This window comes from Pagrus major, chromosome 19 (genome assembly GCF_040436345.1).
Source record: "Pagrus major chromosome 19, Pma_NU_1.0".
Classification (NCBI taxonomy): domain Eukaryota; kingdom Metazoa; phylum Chordata; class Actinopteri; order Spariformes; family Sparidae; genus Pagrus; species Pagrus major.
This window is the reverse complement of record NC_133233.1, coordinates 17,351,674-17,369,996: the sequence shown is the minus strand read 5'-3', so window position 1 is coordinate 17,369,996 and position 18,323 is coordinate 17,351,674. Positions and strand designations below refer to the sequence as shown.

Below are 18,323 nucleotides of genomic sequence, written 5' to 3'. Positions count from 1 at the left end.
AATAAACAATAAAAAGTAAACTCAGAACGTTTTACCAGGCATGTACTGACTCAGCGTTTATGTAATGGTTATTTTGGGCATTCTGACTTCTAGTCTATAGTCATTGATTATGAGGAGGAGTAGGAACTGACCTGGCCCAGTTCCTCATTAAGATTGGATGTTCGAGCCATGGCCGGTGTGTCTGTCTCGGAGTAGTACATCTCCACGTCCTGAGGGGAAAACAAAACGCAAGCAAAGCGATCAGGAATTTTTTAGTACTTACATTAAGACAGCAATATGGATTACAAAAAAACACACATACCCAGTTGATGAAGAGGGCCTGTGTGAACTTCACCACCTCAAGAGTGACCAGCAGGCTGATGGGGATCAGGTTGTTGTACAGGATGATGAATGTCAGCAAGTTATATGCAAAATTAGTGGAGATGTCACCTGCACAAACACACAATATTCACTTAATTACTGATCTTTAAATTGTGCATTATTCCTAATTATTCATTAAGTTTTAGGTTGTGAAATGTGGTATGTGTCTGGGTTCTCACCAGCCCGGGACAGGTACCAGCAGGATTCTTCAGTGTGTTCTCTGTTCCAGATGGCAGCACCTACAGAGCTGACGAGGGCCATGACCAGCAGGATGCCAAACAAGACCAGGATCTGCATGTTGGTCACCCGCTCCACATTAGAGCGCTTCAGCGGTGCTTTGGTAGAATTCTGGGAGGTGAAGAGGTCAATGAATACAACTAATTAAAAAACTCAAAAACACTCACAAAGAGACAGTGCTGGATAAGTTTAATTGTGCTACACTGGTTTCCCTGGAGAGAAAAACTCCACTTGCAGCACCCTTTAAAAGACGTCTGCCTCACTAATTTAATTAGGCATACACAATTACAAACACAAAGCTAACATTAAATCTATTTTCATCATTTTTGGCAGAAGAATGTGTCAGCAATCCAAGCACTGGGGGGGAGGATTAAAAGTACTCAGCTTGGATGTGCTCCTCCACACAGTCAATTAAAAGCTCTTAACTATTCCCTTTGAACTAAACAAGGAAAGGAGATTCAAAGTATAAAAAAAATCATCAAATTAAACCCAAAATTCCTTTGCTCTCAGGCGTTTTGAAAAAAGACACAGCATACACAGTCTACTCAATTCAGACAAGATAATGGGTTTACCTGCATCAGTTTGGAGTCATGGCCAGTGTAGACAACAATTCCCACAACCCACTGCGTGTTTCTGAGCTGGGCGCCGCGCAGCAACACCTGGTCTGGACCCAGAGGAACTGGACTGAGGAGAACAAGAGAGGTGATAAGCAACAAAACATTATATATGAATGCAGATTTGGGGCAACCTGCATTTTTTAGTTATTTGTCAAGTCCAGTTGCCTACGATATAGCACTTAGAATTCCCATGACCTTGATGACTGAGAACCTTCATCAACATAGTACTATACTAACATGTTATAAGAAAAAAAAAAGAATTTGCCTATAATACTGACAATACAATTGCTAGCATCAATCAGTAACTGATCAGTATATGTGTGTGTGTCTTACTTCTGGTTTTCCAGCCGCAGTGTACCAGTGAAGTCATACAAGTGTCTGTTGGGGCCTTCGCACTCCAGACGGCCAGACAGAGCCATCAAATCCTCCAAGGTCTGAGCACCAGCAGTGAGCGTGAGACCCTGGAAAAAAATTATCAAGACAAGTCAAGGAAAGTTTGTTGAGGGAGCACTTTTAGTCAACAGGGATTGATGTTTCTAAAACACCAACCATCTACTCCAACCTAGAACACTGACCTCCTTTCAAGACAGCAAGCAGCTTCTTAACATTGGTGACCCATCGCAGTAATCAAAGTATACAAATACTGTATCTAAACTTAATTTTAGATTAGGTTTTATTTTAGCCACATTCCTCATTGACCATGTGCAGAATCTATCAATCCACTGAGAAATCTGACAAACAGAGATTTGCTTCTGTGCCATACCTGTCTGATCTTCAGGTTGGTTTCTCCATCCAGGTTGGACGTCTCAGTGTAACACATGGCTTGTGGCTCGCTGTGGAGAAGAGGCAGAGTCGCATCAAAACACTGTAGTGCTTAAAATCATTCATCCATCAATCAAAAGGAAATGAGTCAATGACAATTTTGAATATTGAATAATCGAGTAAAAAATACTTTTTGTACTAATAACATGTGATTTTTAATATTGTTATTCTTATTATCTATCTGCTGGTCTACATACTGCATGACTAAATAATTAATCAAAGGACTAGTGAATAGATTGACTGACAATGAAAATTATCATACGGCTCTAAAAAGTAGCATAAAACACAATAAATGATTAGAACACATGTACATTAACAGACAAACACACATAAATGTGCCCAAACAACACACACTCAAACACACAGTCTGACCTGGAGGACACAATAACCATGTCAGCTGGAAGGTGTTGGCCATTGGTGACCTTCACTATGTCTCCTACTGCCACCTTGTGGCCAGGATGCAGCAGTGCAACAGCGTGCGAGAAAGAATGGTAGGGAGAAAGAAAAAGAGGGGTGTTAAGGCAGAGGGTAAGGGGTAATAGGAGGGGTAAGGGAGGAAGACAGAGAGAGGAAACAAGATGCAAGTTAATAAGTGACCAACCGAGAGACAGCCAATAGAGAGAGAGGAAGACCTGAGATAAAGTGACAGTGAGCACGGCAGTGCATAGCTTAAACTGTTTCAACTGGACTGCAACAAAGGCAGACCAGGATAAGACATAAAGACCATGCAGATAAGAGAAAGAATGAGGAAAGGACAAAAATGAGGCAAAGTTGAAGAGTTCACAAGTTCACTTAGTTCAGGGAGAGAAAATCTTAGCCTTACAAAACTGTAGATTTTTAAAAGTCAATTTTTAGCGATTTTAATCCTGGGAAAAAATACTGTGACACTCAATAGCAATATATACAAAAGCATGAACATACAAAAGAGAAAACATTCTCTGGATTGCACAATTACAAAGACAGCAGCACTAAATGATAAAATCACAAAACTGAGGTTTGTGTGTGTTTTTGCCTCATCAGGAGAGACAGACAAGCTCGAACACAGCCAGCGTGTGCCATCAGATTTGGTGTAAACTAGTCAGTGCAGCTCTTCAGGTTGCTTGTTGTCCTGACATCTTGGGCCATAGACTTGTTTTCCCAGTACAGAGACAAAATGAACTCCTACACACTTCATTAGCTTGGTTCCAGAGAATGTTTACTGCTGCATTACCGATGCGTTCCAACGTTTGACATTCCTTTGGGCAAAGGAAGCTCAAGGGGAATCTTTGCACGTTTAAGTCAAATTAAGTAGTAAATCCAGTGAAATGTGCAACAAAAGTTCTCCTCTCAACTAAAATAGCCATTTTAGGGAAACTACTTACTGAGTTAACAAGGCAGCTCTGTACAAATTCCTTCACCTGTTCTGATCCTAGTAACAAAGGGGTCTAATTCCCACTACACTTTTGTCCCCCACATTAAAAGGACTCAAGTTTGATTTGATTTGACCTGCTGGAGCAAGACTGTACACAGCTGGAGCTCAGTTAATGAGTACACTCAGGAGGAATACCAGATCTCAAGAAAACATACTGCACCATGAACATGCACTGTACTGAGACAACCCAGGGTTCATTTTGTGCAGGTAACTTTAATTTGGCAGAGACTGCACTGGAAGAAGCAGGTCGTAAGAATGAGGGGTTCAGATGAACTGCAGACCAACAGAGAAAATCTAATAATTCAACCAACAAGACGTGCCCATGTGGAATATTGGACTAATCAAGCCAAAGAACAACAAGCAAACTCAATTGTTATCTGGTCCTAAAACATCAATACTAATTGGAAGAGTATCTTTTTACTGTCAGGGATCCAAAGCAGACAGATCCTGACCAAACACAGACTGAGTAAAGACAAGCAGCAGAACACAAGATAATCCTGGAAACTAAAAGAGGAGAACCTATGAAATCACTGCACAACAGGTGGAATTGAGACAAAAATGCAACTCCTCTAAGACAATGTAAAAATATGTGACATGTAGTTGTGTCATGTCATTTAACTATTTTATTTAACTTGATTGTTTGCTAATTTACTTACTATTTTCTCTGTGATCAAAAGAAATGTATCTTTTCAGCTTGCACTTTTCAAATGCTCAAATTTAATCACACATGTCATAAAGTACATTAAGCTGTATTGTAAGACCGAGTGAAGCAAAGAGAATGACAAGAGCAGTGATGAGCGACAGAGTAACAAAGATGAGGTCTGTGATGATAGTGATACCTGTTTCCAGATGATCGTCTGCCAGGCTCCGTTTCGCAGCACTGAGAGACAAGGACAACACAGCCATCAGTCAGCCTATAGAGCAGCGCTCATACAGTATTCATAGCGACTAAACTTTTGTCTGGGGTCCGCACTATAGTGAGTGACAGACAACAGCTATTCACTCAGCCATGAAAGGAAAACAAAACCCACACAAATAGACACAAGCACACTCATGGAAAATCCACAGACAGATGATGTACATTAACAAGCACACATACATGCAGACCATACCTGTTGTCTTCTTCTTGTTCACTGTGTTGTCTGCTTTGTGTCTTTTCTGTAAAGACACAGATAAAGATAACCATATGAAGTCCCTCTCTCAGACACTTTAAAAGTAAAAAAGTAGTAACCTCTGCCCATGTAGCAAGTTATGATGTGGTACTCACATAGTCCTCTATGATCTCCTTGATCCCGGCCACAGTGAGGATGAAGATGAGTGGGACCAGTGTGGTGTAGCGACCGGTCGGTGATACATCAGGGATTTGCTGAGGAGAGTCAAGAGAAGCAGCACTCAGAAATCATTGCTACTAGCGAATGTTGAGTAGCCTAAAGCATCCATAATGGTCCATTACAGTAATGGCACAGATAAACAGTTACTACATTAAGGCCAAAGGCTAGCTACTCAGAATAACCAGTTGAGTTTGCACACTGATACTGTTAGCAGAGCCATTGAGACAGCCATTTATTTCAACATTGCAGTATTTATGAATACTTGATGGTCAGACAGAGACATGTGAGCATGATGATTTTCATATAGTGAAAAGAAAAAAGAAAGAAAATACTGTCAACCAATCAGGTAGTGACTTCAGTGTGGTATAAGTGATCATCTTCTAAAACAACATGTAATATTTAATTGTGCAAATTAGTAAATTAGTAATATCTGTTAAATACATGTTGATATATTCATTCTGGCACAACCCTGTGATGTGACGCATTTGTAAAATATTAATGATTCATATTTATCTTGAATTCTGTTCCATCTGGCTTTCTGAGAAAATTTACCAAATCTGAGTTTTGGACATCTAGAAAACGACTCTCAATGATCCATAACTCAGTATTTCAAAAATAGCTGGGCCAGTGGTAATCCTGGAAAGATTCAAAACAAACGTTTCATGGATCTGTGTGGGCCGTGGAATCAAAGTTAAACCAAACAAACAACACACCGAGCCGTTGCCATTGTGTGCGTGGGGTTTACCTGCATGAGTGCGATGAACAGGAAGAAGGCGTTGGCAGCCCGCCTGATCTGCTCATACAGGAACCGGGGAAGAAAGGTGAGCACCCCATACTTGGTGGTACTGCAGGAGAAGACAAGAAGATAACTTTATTTGTTTACATATAGACAGATGGAGGCAGAGCCAAAGAAACTTTAGCAAAAGTAGGAATACGTGCATACATCGTCTGCTAACGATTTTCTACACTGACACTCTTGAACAGCATTAGCATAAAGGCAGAATAACGACAGACTCCATTTGGCTTTCTATAATGTGGCACTTGAAAATCTATTAGAAACACTCAATTGTGCTCAGAGGAGGGCAAACAGAGCCATTATGGGCTGCACACACATCAGACCTATAAGTATACCAATATATTTAACCCAAATATCTAAATTTAGCCCCAGCACCCCAGATGATAGGTGCAAGAATCCTTGGCATCTCAACCTGTCTATCAACTGTATTGATCAGACAACTCTATCGATTAGCCTTTATATAGTGGGGAGCTACCGTAAGAGCTTTTAGAGAGCCTAAAAATAAATTAAAAAAGGCAACCTTCAAGTCAAGGCTGGCCTTGTTTTTTCCTGTTTGGCCTGAGTGCAAAGTAAGAGCTCCTGCAATGGCTTTCGTTTAATGGATAGTACATGTTTGTGTGCGAGAATGCACTAAATGGCCAAACACAAAACCAGTTCACAATCTCCTAGGAGATGAACCCATAACCGCTTTTTCCACACAGACACAAAACCACAAAGAGCAGGACATTACACACGAAACAGTGTAGTAACAGCTGCCACACACACACTCAATGTCCTGACCCCCGTGCTCGAGATACCTCAGGGTTAGTGATACTACACCTATGATCCAGCAGATAAAGCTGCCTTAATCTAATCAAAGACAAGTGATACCAGACTCCACACACGACAATCACACATGCACCACTGCACCAAGCATAAAAGAAAAAAAAGGCAAAAAACATCTGGCTGGGTTGTTTTTCATACTATAGATGTCCAACTTGCTGGTGGTGTTAGCAGCTGTTAGCTGCAGGGGTGTTTCTCTCCTGCTGCTGTGTGGCTTCATCATGTTTTTTATTAAAAAAAAAAGGTCAGTTTTCTTCATGTACTTATAGGCCAAAAGAAAACACTGGGCTGAAGTCAGAGAGGAGTCATCCCTCTGAGTGGAAGAACACAGGCAGGTAGATTTGGTGCAGTATCCGGAAAAGAAATGATCATGTTCAAGAATAATGGAGCAGGTTTGCAACACTTTGCTTCATTTGTGTGCATCAGAGCAGCACTAATGCTCAGGTTGTAGAAAACAACTCCATACAATAAAATATGGACGTGAAGGACAGAGGGAGTGGAGAGGAGGTGAGCTGAGTGTACAGATAAAAGCTACAAGGCTTTAATCTCTGAAAAATCAATAGGGATATTGAACCTTTAAAACATAAACTAAAGAGTTACAGGAACACAGGGACATCGAAGGGCATGCCTCTGGAGCGAAAGTGCTTTTGACTCTCCAATCAGCATGCAGCGGGGGCAGAACAACACATGTGATCCAATCAGATGAGCCAGGCAGAACCCGCCTTAATCTTATTTGTAGCGCTGAAATAGGCTCTTTTAAAAGTGAAATCGAATCTCCTGACAATGATGGCAGACCACTGAATGTCAACTGACTAATGACAAGCCTTCAACTCATGAGAACATGAGCCTTGTGTCCCTATGGCGCCAGGCACAGTTTGTAGATACAAATAGGAATTATATAAGGTAAAAAATTAGGGGACTAATTAAATTGGCATCTGTCTGAATCAAACTCTAATACTTTTAGCCTGGCTGTGATTTCGTATTTATGACCCGACTGAGCCAATAAATATGCCAGCGACAGCTGGGATGTTGATAAAGGAGACTCCTCCACTGCAGTACGTGCCATTTGGCCGTGCCCATGACCCTGCCTATGACAGATGACTGCATACAAGCAGGAAATCCACTCGGCTGCTCAGTGTTTAACCACGGAGGGCAACCAAGACACACCGGCACAACATGTGAAATATTAATATTAAAGAGTGTGGTCCAAGATTTGTAGTGCACTTCTTGCCTCAGCTGCTCAGACCACAGACAGCCATGACTACAAAAATCACACTTCAAGCCTTTGACCAAGGTCTGAGAATCAGATCAGACAGCTTTTATTCTGTGAAATTCAGGACCACTCATTCTATCATGACCCCTCACTACTTCTCAAACAACACAAAACACACTTTGGACCAGATAGACACAGTTAAAGTGATTTCTGTAATGTATATAAACAAATGTAAGTGTGGTTACTTTACTTTTATTGGCAGCCTTAAACATTCATGAGGGCGCATTGATTAAGCAACACGGCCATGTTAAGTTGTAAAGCCAAGCACTTTTCCTTTGAGATTCACAGGTGGACTTCAGGCAGTGATATATGCCTTACCACTGCTGCAGAGTTGCAAACTTAATAGATGAGTTATTAAAAATCCTTATCGATAGAGTTCACCCGTAGTATTCATAGAACTAAAACAAGATATTTTAAGTTGCTGTGATTTAAGGCAAAGCTCAAAAAAGGGAAATATCTTAAAGAGAGAGAGAGAGAGAGAAACCTCAGTGGTCCAAAGTCCAAATTAGAGCACATGGCATGCCGGGAAGATAAACATACAAACAGGCTGTAATGTCCTTCAACCCGACAACATGGGTGTAAACCCCCGTGAGCAAATATCAACAATGCCGGAGTGTCCATAGCAAGACAGCTAATCCCTACAAGCCAACCCTTCACTGTGACCTCCCTGGAAAAGCTACAGGCAAAAAAAAAAATATTACAGTAAATATAGTCTGTATGAGCTCTCTGAATAAACACAAAATAATGAAAAACTGTCAGATAAGATGAGCAGAGGTTTCATAGGTCTAGAGATAGGTCTACTTTGCTATGATTAAAACTTGTGGTCTCCTTTCTCTCTAGTCTGCGGGCTGTTCATTCATTAGGCTGCTATTTATAAAGACTTTCAGTGCATACAAGCCACACAACATGCATCCCAGCAAAACATGCAGTCGGTAAATGCACCTACCTGACATGGTTGTCGCAGAACTTGGTATTCTGGGGCCGGTTGAGCAGCACCGTCCGCGCCGAGGCGTCTACGGGATCCGCCTGGGAAGTGGTCCCGGACATCTCATCATCTGCCTTGCGGTAACCGGCGGAGGAGCAAGCAGGTCCTGCACCGTTGGATTGATGGGAGAGAGGCGAGGCTGAGTGAGTGAGTGTGAGTGAGAGACAGTGAGACACAGAAAGAGAGAGAGACAGAGAGAGAGACAGAGAGAGGGAGAGAGAGAGACAGAGACACAGACTGGAGACGTGGTTTACAGTTCAAAAGCGAAGGCGACCAATTAGTACTAGAGGCTACTGTCTGCTGATGTATGCTGAAGCCGGCGGGGTCGATTCAATGACGTTTCCCGTTATAAACTGCCCCCCTTGTCTTTCAGTATTATTATGCAGGTACCGTCAATGCACACACGCGCGTTTCGCGACGCCCACGGGACCCCCCGCGTATAATGGATGTGCTGAGGGATGCACAATGGCGAACAAACACGCCGGGTTTGTCTGTTTTATCAGCACGTCAACTTGCTCATATGTAATACAGAGAAGACCCGGCGCAAGTCGCGGCTGTCATTAAGCTACAGGCACAAATGATTGTTATTTTTTTTTAAAGTGACAGAAGAGGATGCAGCACGCTTCTTCTGCAGACTCCCTGCCTGCCCGCCACCCTGGCTTTGTCATCTCCAACCATTTTACAGCGTCGTGATCTCCGCTCATTCACCCCCGCATGAGCTCCAGGAGCAGGGCATTTTTCATCCTCGAGTGCGCCTAATCACGGGATAATAAGTGCAGTTCAGCAGGGACATTGTGGTAAAGTGAGAGCAGTGCAAACAGGTCTTGGCGCCACAGTTTACTCAGCTGGTACAACAACGGCGAACCTGGGCGAGGACAGATGCAGCAGCGTGCCCGTGCCTCCTCTCTTCTCCTTCGGCCTCGCTGAAGAGGAAGCTCCCGGCCCTGGTGAAAGATGCTGGCCCGCCAAGCTCCGCTGCCGTGTCATCTGGCCACCTGCCGCCTCGGGAAGCCTTTATCGGGCACGATTGGGACGATCTCTTCCCTGCAATTTGATGCTGAGCGGCTCACTGCTGCAAGTCCAGACAACAAGAGGAAGCCATATGGAGCTCCTTCAGTGCTGCGGAGGGGCAAGCCGGGGCTCCGCTTTTAAAGGGCCAGAAGCCTGATATCGCCTTGAGGTCTTGTGGTCAGCCACAGATGGGTCAAATGACATCCATGAGGCAGGAGCCATCCATCAGGAGATCACTTCATGTCCGCTTTCCCTCCGATGCCTGTCCAACAGCAGCGTTCAACTACTACAGGTTTCTGCTCTTTCCCTTGTTAGCTTGCATAGAAGCAGATAGTTTATGTCTCACAGCCTGCTGCTTATCTGGTAGCCTCGTTATTCTGATAACACCATAGCCACAAAGCCTTTAAGTACGCCTATGGTGCTCAACTGTTATTATACAGTGAGCTCAAATGTATAACTACAATGTTACAACAGGCACTCTGACATGTATTATGGGATTATTGTAATTCTTGGATGATTGGATATTTATAGCTTTTCTTTGGATCTGCACATTGTGTGTGTGTGTGTCTGTCTGTAAGTGAAAACAACAACAGGCTAATTGCATAAATAATTAAGAAAAGAATAAGCACTGCCAGGCTTCAGCAGATTGAATTTCCACAGTCCTGAAACTCTCTCTCTGCGGCACTGCATTCTCACAACAGACGGGTAATTCTCTCCCTTCATCGATAAACAAAATTAAGTTAATATCATTATATTCCACTCAAGCGAGCTTGTTGATCTAAAGTAGGCGAGGAATTGTAAAATGACCCAGACATAGGCCAGTCAGGCTTATCTACTAGATGTGCCATCATCACTATCGACACATCAGACTTCCACTTTTCCATTGAAAGAGACCTTAAGTTGCGCATTTTACAGGAAACAGCTATGATAATTAGATCATTTTTGAGTGCAGTGAAAGGGGAGGCATTCAGAGGTAAACTTTTTTTATTGTAGCATGCTTCATTGCCATTCTTCCTTTGCAAAAGAAACCTGCTTTACATTTAACGAGCCTGAACACTGTTAGAAACTCAAACCTAGGCTAGTGCTATTCTACACCAGCCCACAAAGTGTCAGCGCAAAGCAGGGAGCAAGGGTCAAAGTCTATACAAGCAAAATTATAATAAGCAGTCTGTCTCTTATCTCTATATCTCTGACCAGGCTATTACCTCCGGACCAAACCTAGCAGAGCTATAAGTCACAATCATAGCTCAGCACTCTACACTGCAAATGGCACTGGGGTCAATCAAGATAACGACTGATTGTAAGGAAATGACTAAGGATGATACAAGGTCAAAGGTACACCAAGGGCACATTGTCACCTGTAATGTCATCTTATACTTTACTATCATGAAGCAATTCTCTTTTGTTTAAACACCATTCTCCCTCCCTCATGATACCTTTTCTATGCCTTGTTGCTTGTTTCTGTTCTTGTTGAACTATTTACCTTTTACCTCCACTTTTTAACCCCTCTAGCTTTCCAAGCAGATCAATAATGTCTTTCTCAGCAGTCCACTTCAGCTCTGATTAATTTCTAAGGAGATCAATGCCTCGGTTACTCATCTCTGATGGAGTGGAGACGCAGTCACCTCCGTAACTCATTACTGATGCACCTACGATGAGTCAGCAACAAAGCCCCAGCAGAGCACAGCCAGGTCAATTACACATGAAGCACCCGGGCTAGACGGACAGGTACCACATTGGTCTGATAACCTGCAGCCAGAACAGGTAAGACTAGACTGATCCGACCTCAACAAACACTCTGATCTCATTCCCTGCTAGCAAGATACTACCAGCTACCCATTTGGTTGGTGAGGCTTCAACAAGATGTGTCCCCTTTCTTAAAAACAGTCATATGCATTAATTAGCCAAACTTTGTTCCATTATGTAGAGAAGCTTAAAAGCCTTTTTTCTGTCTTTCCAATGTGAATACCTCTGTCATTAACCAGCTATTAAGCCTTTTATGCAGTGGACAGAAAAAAAAATCTTTTCCAGTAGAACAAGGGCAATGTGCAGTTAATTCCATGATACATATTATTTGAAGAAGATTTCATTCATAACGAGCCTCATAATATCTTAATATGGGGTACTGACTTTGTGTTTTTGGCTGTGCACAAGTTGCCCTGGCATGGGGCCAAAGTTTAACTGTTAAAAAGCAGGCTAGGCTACTGAATAATGGATAGTGACAGGCTGCATAATTCATCTAAAATTTCCAGTATGTCCAGAGCATATTTCACCAGACACTCTGCCTTGTTGCTGGGATCCAGCCTTCACTCAACAAACAACTCGCATGTCAGCCACTATCACGGTGTCTCCCTCAGTGGCTGTGTCAATTAGTGCGATTGCCAGAATTGTGTTTTAAATGGCACAAACATAGGTCTTGAGATGCTTACGCGTTTAATTCAATCATGTCTAATAGAGTCTTCCAAACACCCTGCCCACGGATTCAATGAGCCAGAAAGGAAATAGCTACTAATCATAACAGCAGTTATAGTACAGCAGCTACAATTATCCACAGCTGTCGAAGCGCTCTCACCCCCACAAGCCATGCGAGAGAATAGATACTCTGGCTGTTTCCTCAATTTTATTATCCGAAAAACTGTCAAAACATTTTAGATGCAAATGCACTCGTGCTGATGAATGTGCATGGTAATTCAAAGTATATTGCATAAAATATGCATAATTTACCCCAGCATGTTTTGTCTTCCACTCTTGGAAACATGGCCACAAGGTTTTTGGAATCATTGCCCCATAACAGCAGGCTCTCAGGTTTAAATCTTTTAACAGCCACAGGCCCTGTCAGAATGTTATTGAGCTTAACAGTAAACCACAACCAGCTCACTCATTACATAAACTTCAATTAAATTGAAAGAACATAAAGCATCCTCTCCCGTGTTCCTCTGTCCAGCCTACAATCCTGCTGTGTGGTCAGCAAAGCATTACCAACAGAGCATCTTCTGCTTGGTTGACCTCTACGTCCCATGGCTGTCCCGGTCTCCGAGTTGACCTGCAGGCCCTACATGCAGGTCCTGGCTGACATGGTCTCAAGTCGTCCCAGTGGGTTCATTTGCCATCGTAACAGAGTAGGAGGTAAGGCAAGAAAGCCTCTTATGAGCCAAGTGAGCGAGCAATGATAATCCCCTCTGTGTCTGCTCTGCAACTTCACCTGCAGCTAAGCCATAACATGATAATCCTACAGGTGAGTCTGCAACAAGCACACATACGTTACAATAATGTATGCATATGCACATATACATACACACACACAAACACACACACACTGACACTGCATTATGGACACACTCTCACACACACAGGTGAACACACAACTTTTAATGACAGAAAACATGCAAGGCCCCGACATGCAGCTACTCCCCTGGCTCCTCTCTAAATCCAGCTGACAGTCACTTATGTGTCATACATGCATGCAGCAGTGTTCATGTACATGCTCTCTTCAGGCATGCCATGTCCATACATGCATGAGTTGTGTTCTACAGCATGCTTATGTATTGTTGTTCAAAGTTTTCTCAGAGACCCCAGTGCATATCGCATAACTTTTTTTTATCAGCATGGTTTGACATAAGTGCTCACCCCACCATCTAAAAGCACATGCAGTGAGAGGATTAATTCCTCTTCAGCATTCATCACTCCAGGCCCAAAGGAGCTACACATTATTCAGAGTCCACAGCAGTAATATCATGTCTTAACCGACAAGAACCAGAGCGCATTCTAGTTAGTAACTAGACATTGTAGCTCTTGAGGGCCGGGGGTTGGTAGACACCTGCTCCTAGCTGTTGCGCATGGCCGCATGCACCTTGGGACTCTGGACACAAATAGGGCGTCATCCAGTCTAATTCGAGCAAACTCACTTTTGTCAAACCTGTCTGTGAGGCAGGCACGCATGGTAGCGCCGGCGCCTTGGCCTGGGTCCTGTAGTTCAGAAGCCTCCTGCCTAATGGTGGTCAACACTAACTGCTCTGTGGGCGCCAGAGAGGCCGCGGCGGGAAAAAACAACACACACAAGACAACAAGTCAATATACACATACCGCATACAACACATCCATGTGCCAATAAGTGGACTGCAAATGTGTTTGTATTTGTCTCTGGTGGCATTTATAGTGAGATGAGATTCATGCCTGCATATGAAAAATATGAGCCTGAGGAGTTGCACACAGACATAGACTTGTAGCTTGCCCAAGAGGGCCCCCCAGTGTCCAATTTCTGTAAATACCTCCATGCTGCAATTTATTAGGCCTCCCTCTATCTCCCAAATGGCATCTTCAGTAGCTTAGCAGCCATGACGACGAGTCATTATCTTCCCAAAGCAGATGTATTGTTGACAGTTGGCTGAGCTGCATGACTCGCATAAACACTGCCATGACACACCAACACTGGGACAATAAGCGGTTTTATATTCAAATAAAATCCTGTTAGATGTCAAAGACGATCTGCAAATACTGTAAGACATCTTAATTACAGTTTGTTTACGTCATATTGTGACATAATGCTAGAATACTTTTTTCTCTAAAGTATAATATGTGTTTGTGAGTACTCATGTGTAAAAGGTGCTATTAGAAACACAATAAAATATTCAAATGTTGGGTATATCACCCACTATTTATGATCAATTTAAATACAAACAAATTAAAGTCTGTGTATGAATGTGTTTGAGAGTGTGTGAGTAAATGTGACAGATTGGTAGCAGCAGACGTCATCACCAGGGATGTGCAGCTCGCTAATTCGAACAAAGAATCAAGAGGTCAAGCTCCAAGAGATTACAGTAAAGGCAGCATGGAGAATCCAGGAGCGAACACATGTACCTACTGACTGACAGTCATACAAGAGTACCCCTCGACATCCATCCTGCGCTTTAAATATAGCAGTGGTAAACACGCTTGTACATTTTTTAGACCCTATGAAACCAAAAAAGTCTCCACTAAAGTTACTAAAAGTCCCACATTAAGTGTTCTGGTACAAACAAGAAGGAAACTAATGTATCTCGTAACTGAAATTTTGCCACTTAGCAAGGTCAATTTCACAGGATATACATGAAAACAAACAACTGACAGCAGCGGTGTGAGTCATTTGTAAAGCCCTCTAATATTCTATTTTAAACTAAGAAATATGATGAGTAAAAGTGTTATGAGCAAGAGTTATGTACTTTTTTGAATACTATACTGGCAGAGTAAAGTAAAGTAAAGCTTCAACCTGTGCTGCCCCAGTGTCAAGAAGATTCAGTGGTGTATATTTTAATCACAACAAATAAATATTTGGGAAATTCTCGCCTGAAGACAGTGTGGCCCAGTTGGCGCTCATCTCTGCTCACAATTTGCCCTGCTTTCTATTTCTGGAAGCTGCATGAGGCATGTAGCCACACACACATACACACACACATAACAGCAATGCAGCCTGACAATATGTGCCAGTCACTATTAAAAGCCACTGGATGAACCAAACACATGCTCCTCTCTTCCAGGACAATCCAATCCGATGTCTGTTTGCCTGCCATATGTGAAATCATACATCCCATCCTCTCTCCAGCTCCTACTCTGAGGAGAATATGAGGCATTTTTTTCAAGACAAGTGAGTCTATAGCCCTCACGATACAGTTTGTCATAATTTATTTCAGTTACGAAGCTTGGTCCATATAGCATCTGAGTGCAACAGCCTGAGCCATCCCTTTGCAACACATGACGCTCTGGGTGTGGATGGGACTTAAGGTGAGAGTTTCATTTCCGGACGGGCTCAGAAGCGGTCACGTGTTTTTTAAGTCGGCGCGGTAATAGGCTGTTCTTGGACTGATCTATAGGAGCTTGAGTTGGACGTTTAAAAAAAACAACATTACTAATATTTAGATATGGAATAACGTAAAATAATTTCAGCAAATCGTCATATTTAGGCGAGTCGGGCGAAAATATGCCATATTATGCGATTCATGAGCTCAATATATAGGAGGCTGTTGCAACAAAATTATATAATACCATTATGATGCCATGCGAAAAACAGAACATTCCTCAGTGATAAGGTGACACAGCAGACTCACATTCATCCTATCAAGAATAAAAAAACTTGTTATCTTTTCGTGATGTTAAGGCACAGCACGGACATTTATCTGTAAAAAAAAACAAAAAAAAAACAGCTTTTTACAAAGGGCAGACAGTGCTTCCTGAAGCAAGCACCTGCAGTCTGTTTGCCCTTGCATCCCCAACCGGTGCCAAGAAAATGAGCGAGGCTGGAGGATAAATACCGGTACAGCAAGTCACCCCACATGCATGCTGCCGCAGTCCCCGACAGCACCGATGCCCGTTATTATGCCAAGCACATATCAGATACGCACGATTATATAGGCTACAGGCCGCTATATCCTCTGCAATAAGAGGTCTATTATTAACACTGAGATAAACACGATTTTATATTGACATGTCACGAATCAGGCGGCGGGCAGGACCCAGATCGAGCAGTGATTTAATGTTGTTTGTTAAGCTTACCTCCCTCGCTGTGTATCTTCTTGGCTCTCCGGTTGAAATACATCTTGCTGGTGGGGAACGAGTGTCGGTGAGGCTGGGACGAGGAGGCCGGAGCGGTGGCATGCTCATGGCTCACCGACAGAGCAGGGGGTTGCTGCTCCGGGCCCAGGCTGCGGCCGTCGCTGCTGCTGCTGCTGCTTCTGCACGGGGATCATTATTTCTCGGTTGGACGGCGGAGGTAATATTATGAAGGGCAGCTTCAGCACAGAGTCAAGTCAGATAGAGTAGAGAATGTGCTACTTCCGTCTCTGCTTTCAAAATAAAGCACACTAGACTAAAGACGGGAAATGCAATCTGCAATATAATTAATTAATATGATTGTGGTACAATATATATACATATATATACATATATATGTATAAATAGGATTAGGTTTGGCCACATTGGCTAGATTAAAGGATGAATTCACCTTAAGATGAAAATTCAGTCATTATCAATTGAACTCCATGCAGTTGGAAAGTCAGGTGAAGTTTCCTAGTCCAAAAGATATTTTTGGAGCTTCACAGCAAACAGCATTGCAGCACTCTAAATTACTGAAGTAGATGGGGACTTATTTTAAAACATAAATAACAACAACATCAAACATAATACTGCTCCACACCGCTCGTCAGGTGCAATTCAATTTCCAATTCCAGATCCCGAATTGAGTTGAAAAGACGTTATTTACACCCTTTTTAAATTTGTATGTTTTTTTTCCTGTCATTTGTTTTACGTTTTTACACAAGTCCTCATTTACTTCAGTTGTTTAGGAGATTGCTGCAAAGCTGTTTTGCTGTGAAGCTCCACAAATGTTTTGTGGACTATGAAACCACAACTGACTTTCTATCGTCATGGTGGTTAGAAGATAATGACTTAATTTTCATTTTTGGGTGAACTTATCCTTTAAAGATATGCAGTAAAATAACGATTAAGATAGTCACTATAGGTTGCTTCATTAAAAGTAATATTTTAGAGCAAAATAGCTTTCAATTACCAGAACATCCACAATCACATACATTCTACAACATTCCCTTGGTGGCAATTATTTTTAGGAACATTATATACTTAGCCCTGACAAGATCAGACTAAAGGAAACAGGAAAGGTAAAGGTGCCACAGTCGACAGTTTGTAGATCTAAATAGCCTTAGAGGAACTTTTCATAAATTGGCTTATTAGTGATATAAATTCAAGATTATTAAGTGTGCCAATCTTTCTAATGTGTAATATTTAAGACACTACTGTTTTATTCTAAATCAAGTAAGTGGTTTACCAGTTAAGACGATAAGCAACAGGTTAATTATTGTTGAAAATATTTGCTACTTGCAAAAACTACTTTAAAAACCTAAAAAAAAAATATTTGTAAACCTTTATTTTGAAGGGCAACTGTCAAACGTCAGTTGCCAGTTCCGATGAGCCTGGCCCACGGGGGCGCGCATCGGATGATGAGATGCGTGCGCGCACGGGCCTCTGGATTCAGAGTACAGTTCAAATAAACGAGTTTTTAATCAATTTTCCCGTATATAAGTTGGAGTTTATTTGATACCTACCACTCATTTAAAGCAAAGGTGATAACAGTGAAAAATTAAAACGTAATGTTAAGTCGCACCAGTTGAGAAAAGTCAATTAAATTTAAGTTAGAAGCATCGACTGTTTAAAGTTTAGCCCGCATAAACCTCGTTTGGAAATTCATCTTATCATTTTGTGAGAGAAATACTGTATCATTTCTTCGTTTAAAGTTAACCTAAACTTGGTGGGTAGGCTACAAGACAGTTTTAAAAGTTACAGTATGCAAATACACGTTCTGAGTATTTAGCTAGCTTAACACTCACCCCAACGACCTGTTCTCCATGACGTACAGCTACCATGACGTTCAGATACTTATTAAATGACTTTAAGAGAAAAATACACTACTTCTCTATACATTAGTATGAAAGGCTGATTTAAAACATTTTCGCCATACTAAAACTTGTTGGTAGCTAGCACGGTCGGCAGGTGACGTAAACGCGCGGTTCCCTTCGTACGTAAGTGGTGCGTCACACACACAACACACACCGTATAGACCCACATACACCAATTTCCAGGCATAACAAAGCTGTATTTTATTCCATTGTTAAG

The 18,323-nt window shown here is 42.1% G+C and overlaps 1 protein-coding gene across 4 annotated transcripts in view; it reads right to left on the bottom strand.

Moving 5' to 3' along the window:
* The window catches only part of atp8a2 (ATPase phospholipid transporting 8A2), a 49,766-nt gene extending 31,712 nt beyond the window's left edge, over window positions 1-18,054 (bottom strand). The window contains exons 1-14 of one of the 4 annotated variants that reach the window (XM_073488266.1): window positions 18,038-18,054; window positions 16,191-16,369; window positions 8,616-8,760; window positions 5,524-5,623; window positions 4,715-4,813; window positions 4,560-4,605; window positions 4,287-4,327; window positions 2,409-2,482; window positions 1,978-2,047; window positions 1,548-1,675; window positions 1,170-1,281; window positions 540-708; window positions 302-429; window positions 132-209 (exon numbers count right to left, since the gene is read on the bottom strand). In XM_073488266.1, coding sequence (XP_073344367.1) covers window positions 132-209; window positions 302-429; window positions 540-708; window positions 1,170-1,281; window positions 1,548-1,675; window positions 1,978-2,047; window positions 2,409-2,482; window positions 4,287-4,327; window positions 4,560-4,605; window positions 4,715-4,813; window positions 5,524-5,623; window positions 8,616-8,760; window positions 16,191-16,233 — 1,233 coding nt within the window. In that variant the 5' untranslated portion in view covers window positions 16,234-16,369; window positions 18,038-18,054. Of the gene's footprint in view, window positions 1-131; window positions 210-301; window positions 430-539; window positions 709-1,169; window positions 1,282-1,547; window positions 1,676-1,977; window positions 2,048-2,408; window positions 2,483-4,286; window positions 4,328-4,559; window positions 4,606-4,714; window positions 4,814-5,523; window positions 5,624-8,615; window positions 8,799-9,519; window positions 9,638-16,190; window positions 16,370-18,037 lie in introns of those variants that run through there. The other 3 variants (XM_073488268.1, XM_073488270.1, XM_073488269.1) reach the window with 3 other exon arrangements.
* Window positions 18,055-18,323: the final 269 nt, after the last annotated feature.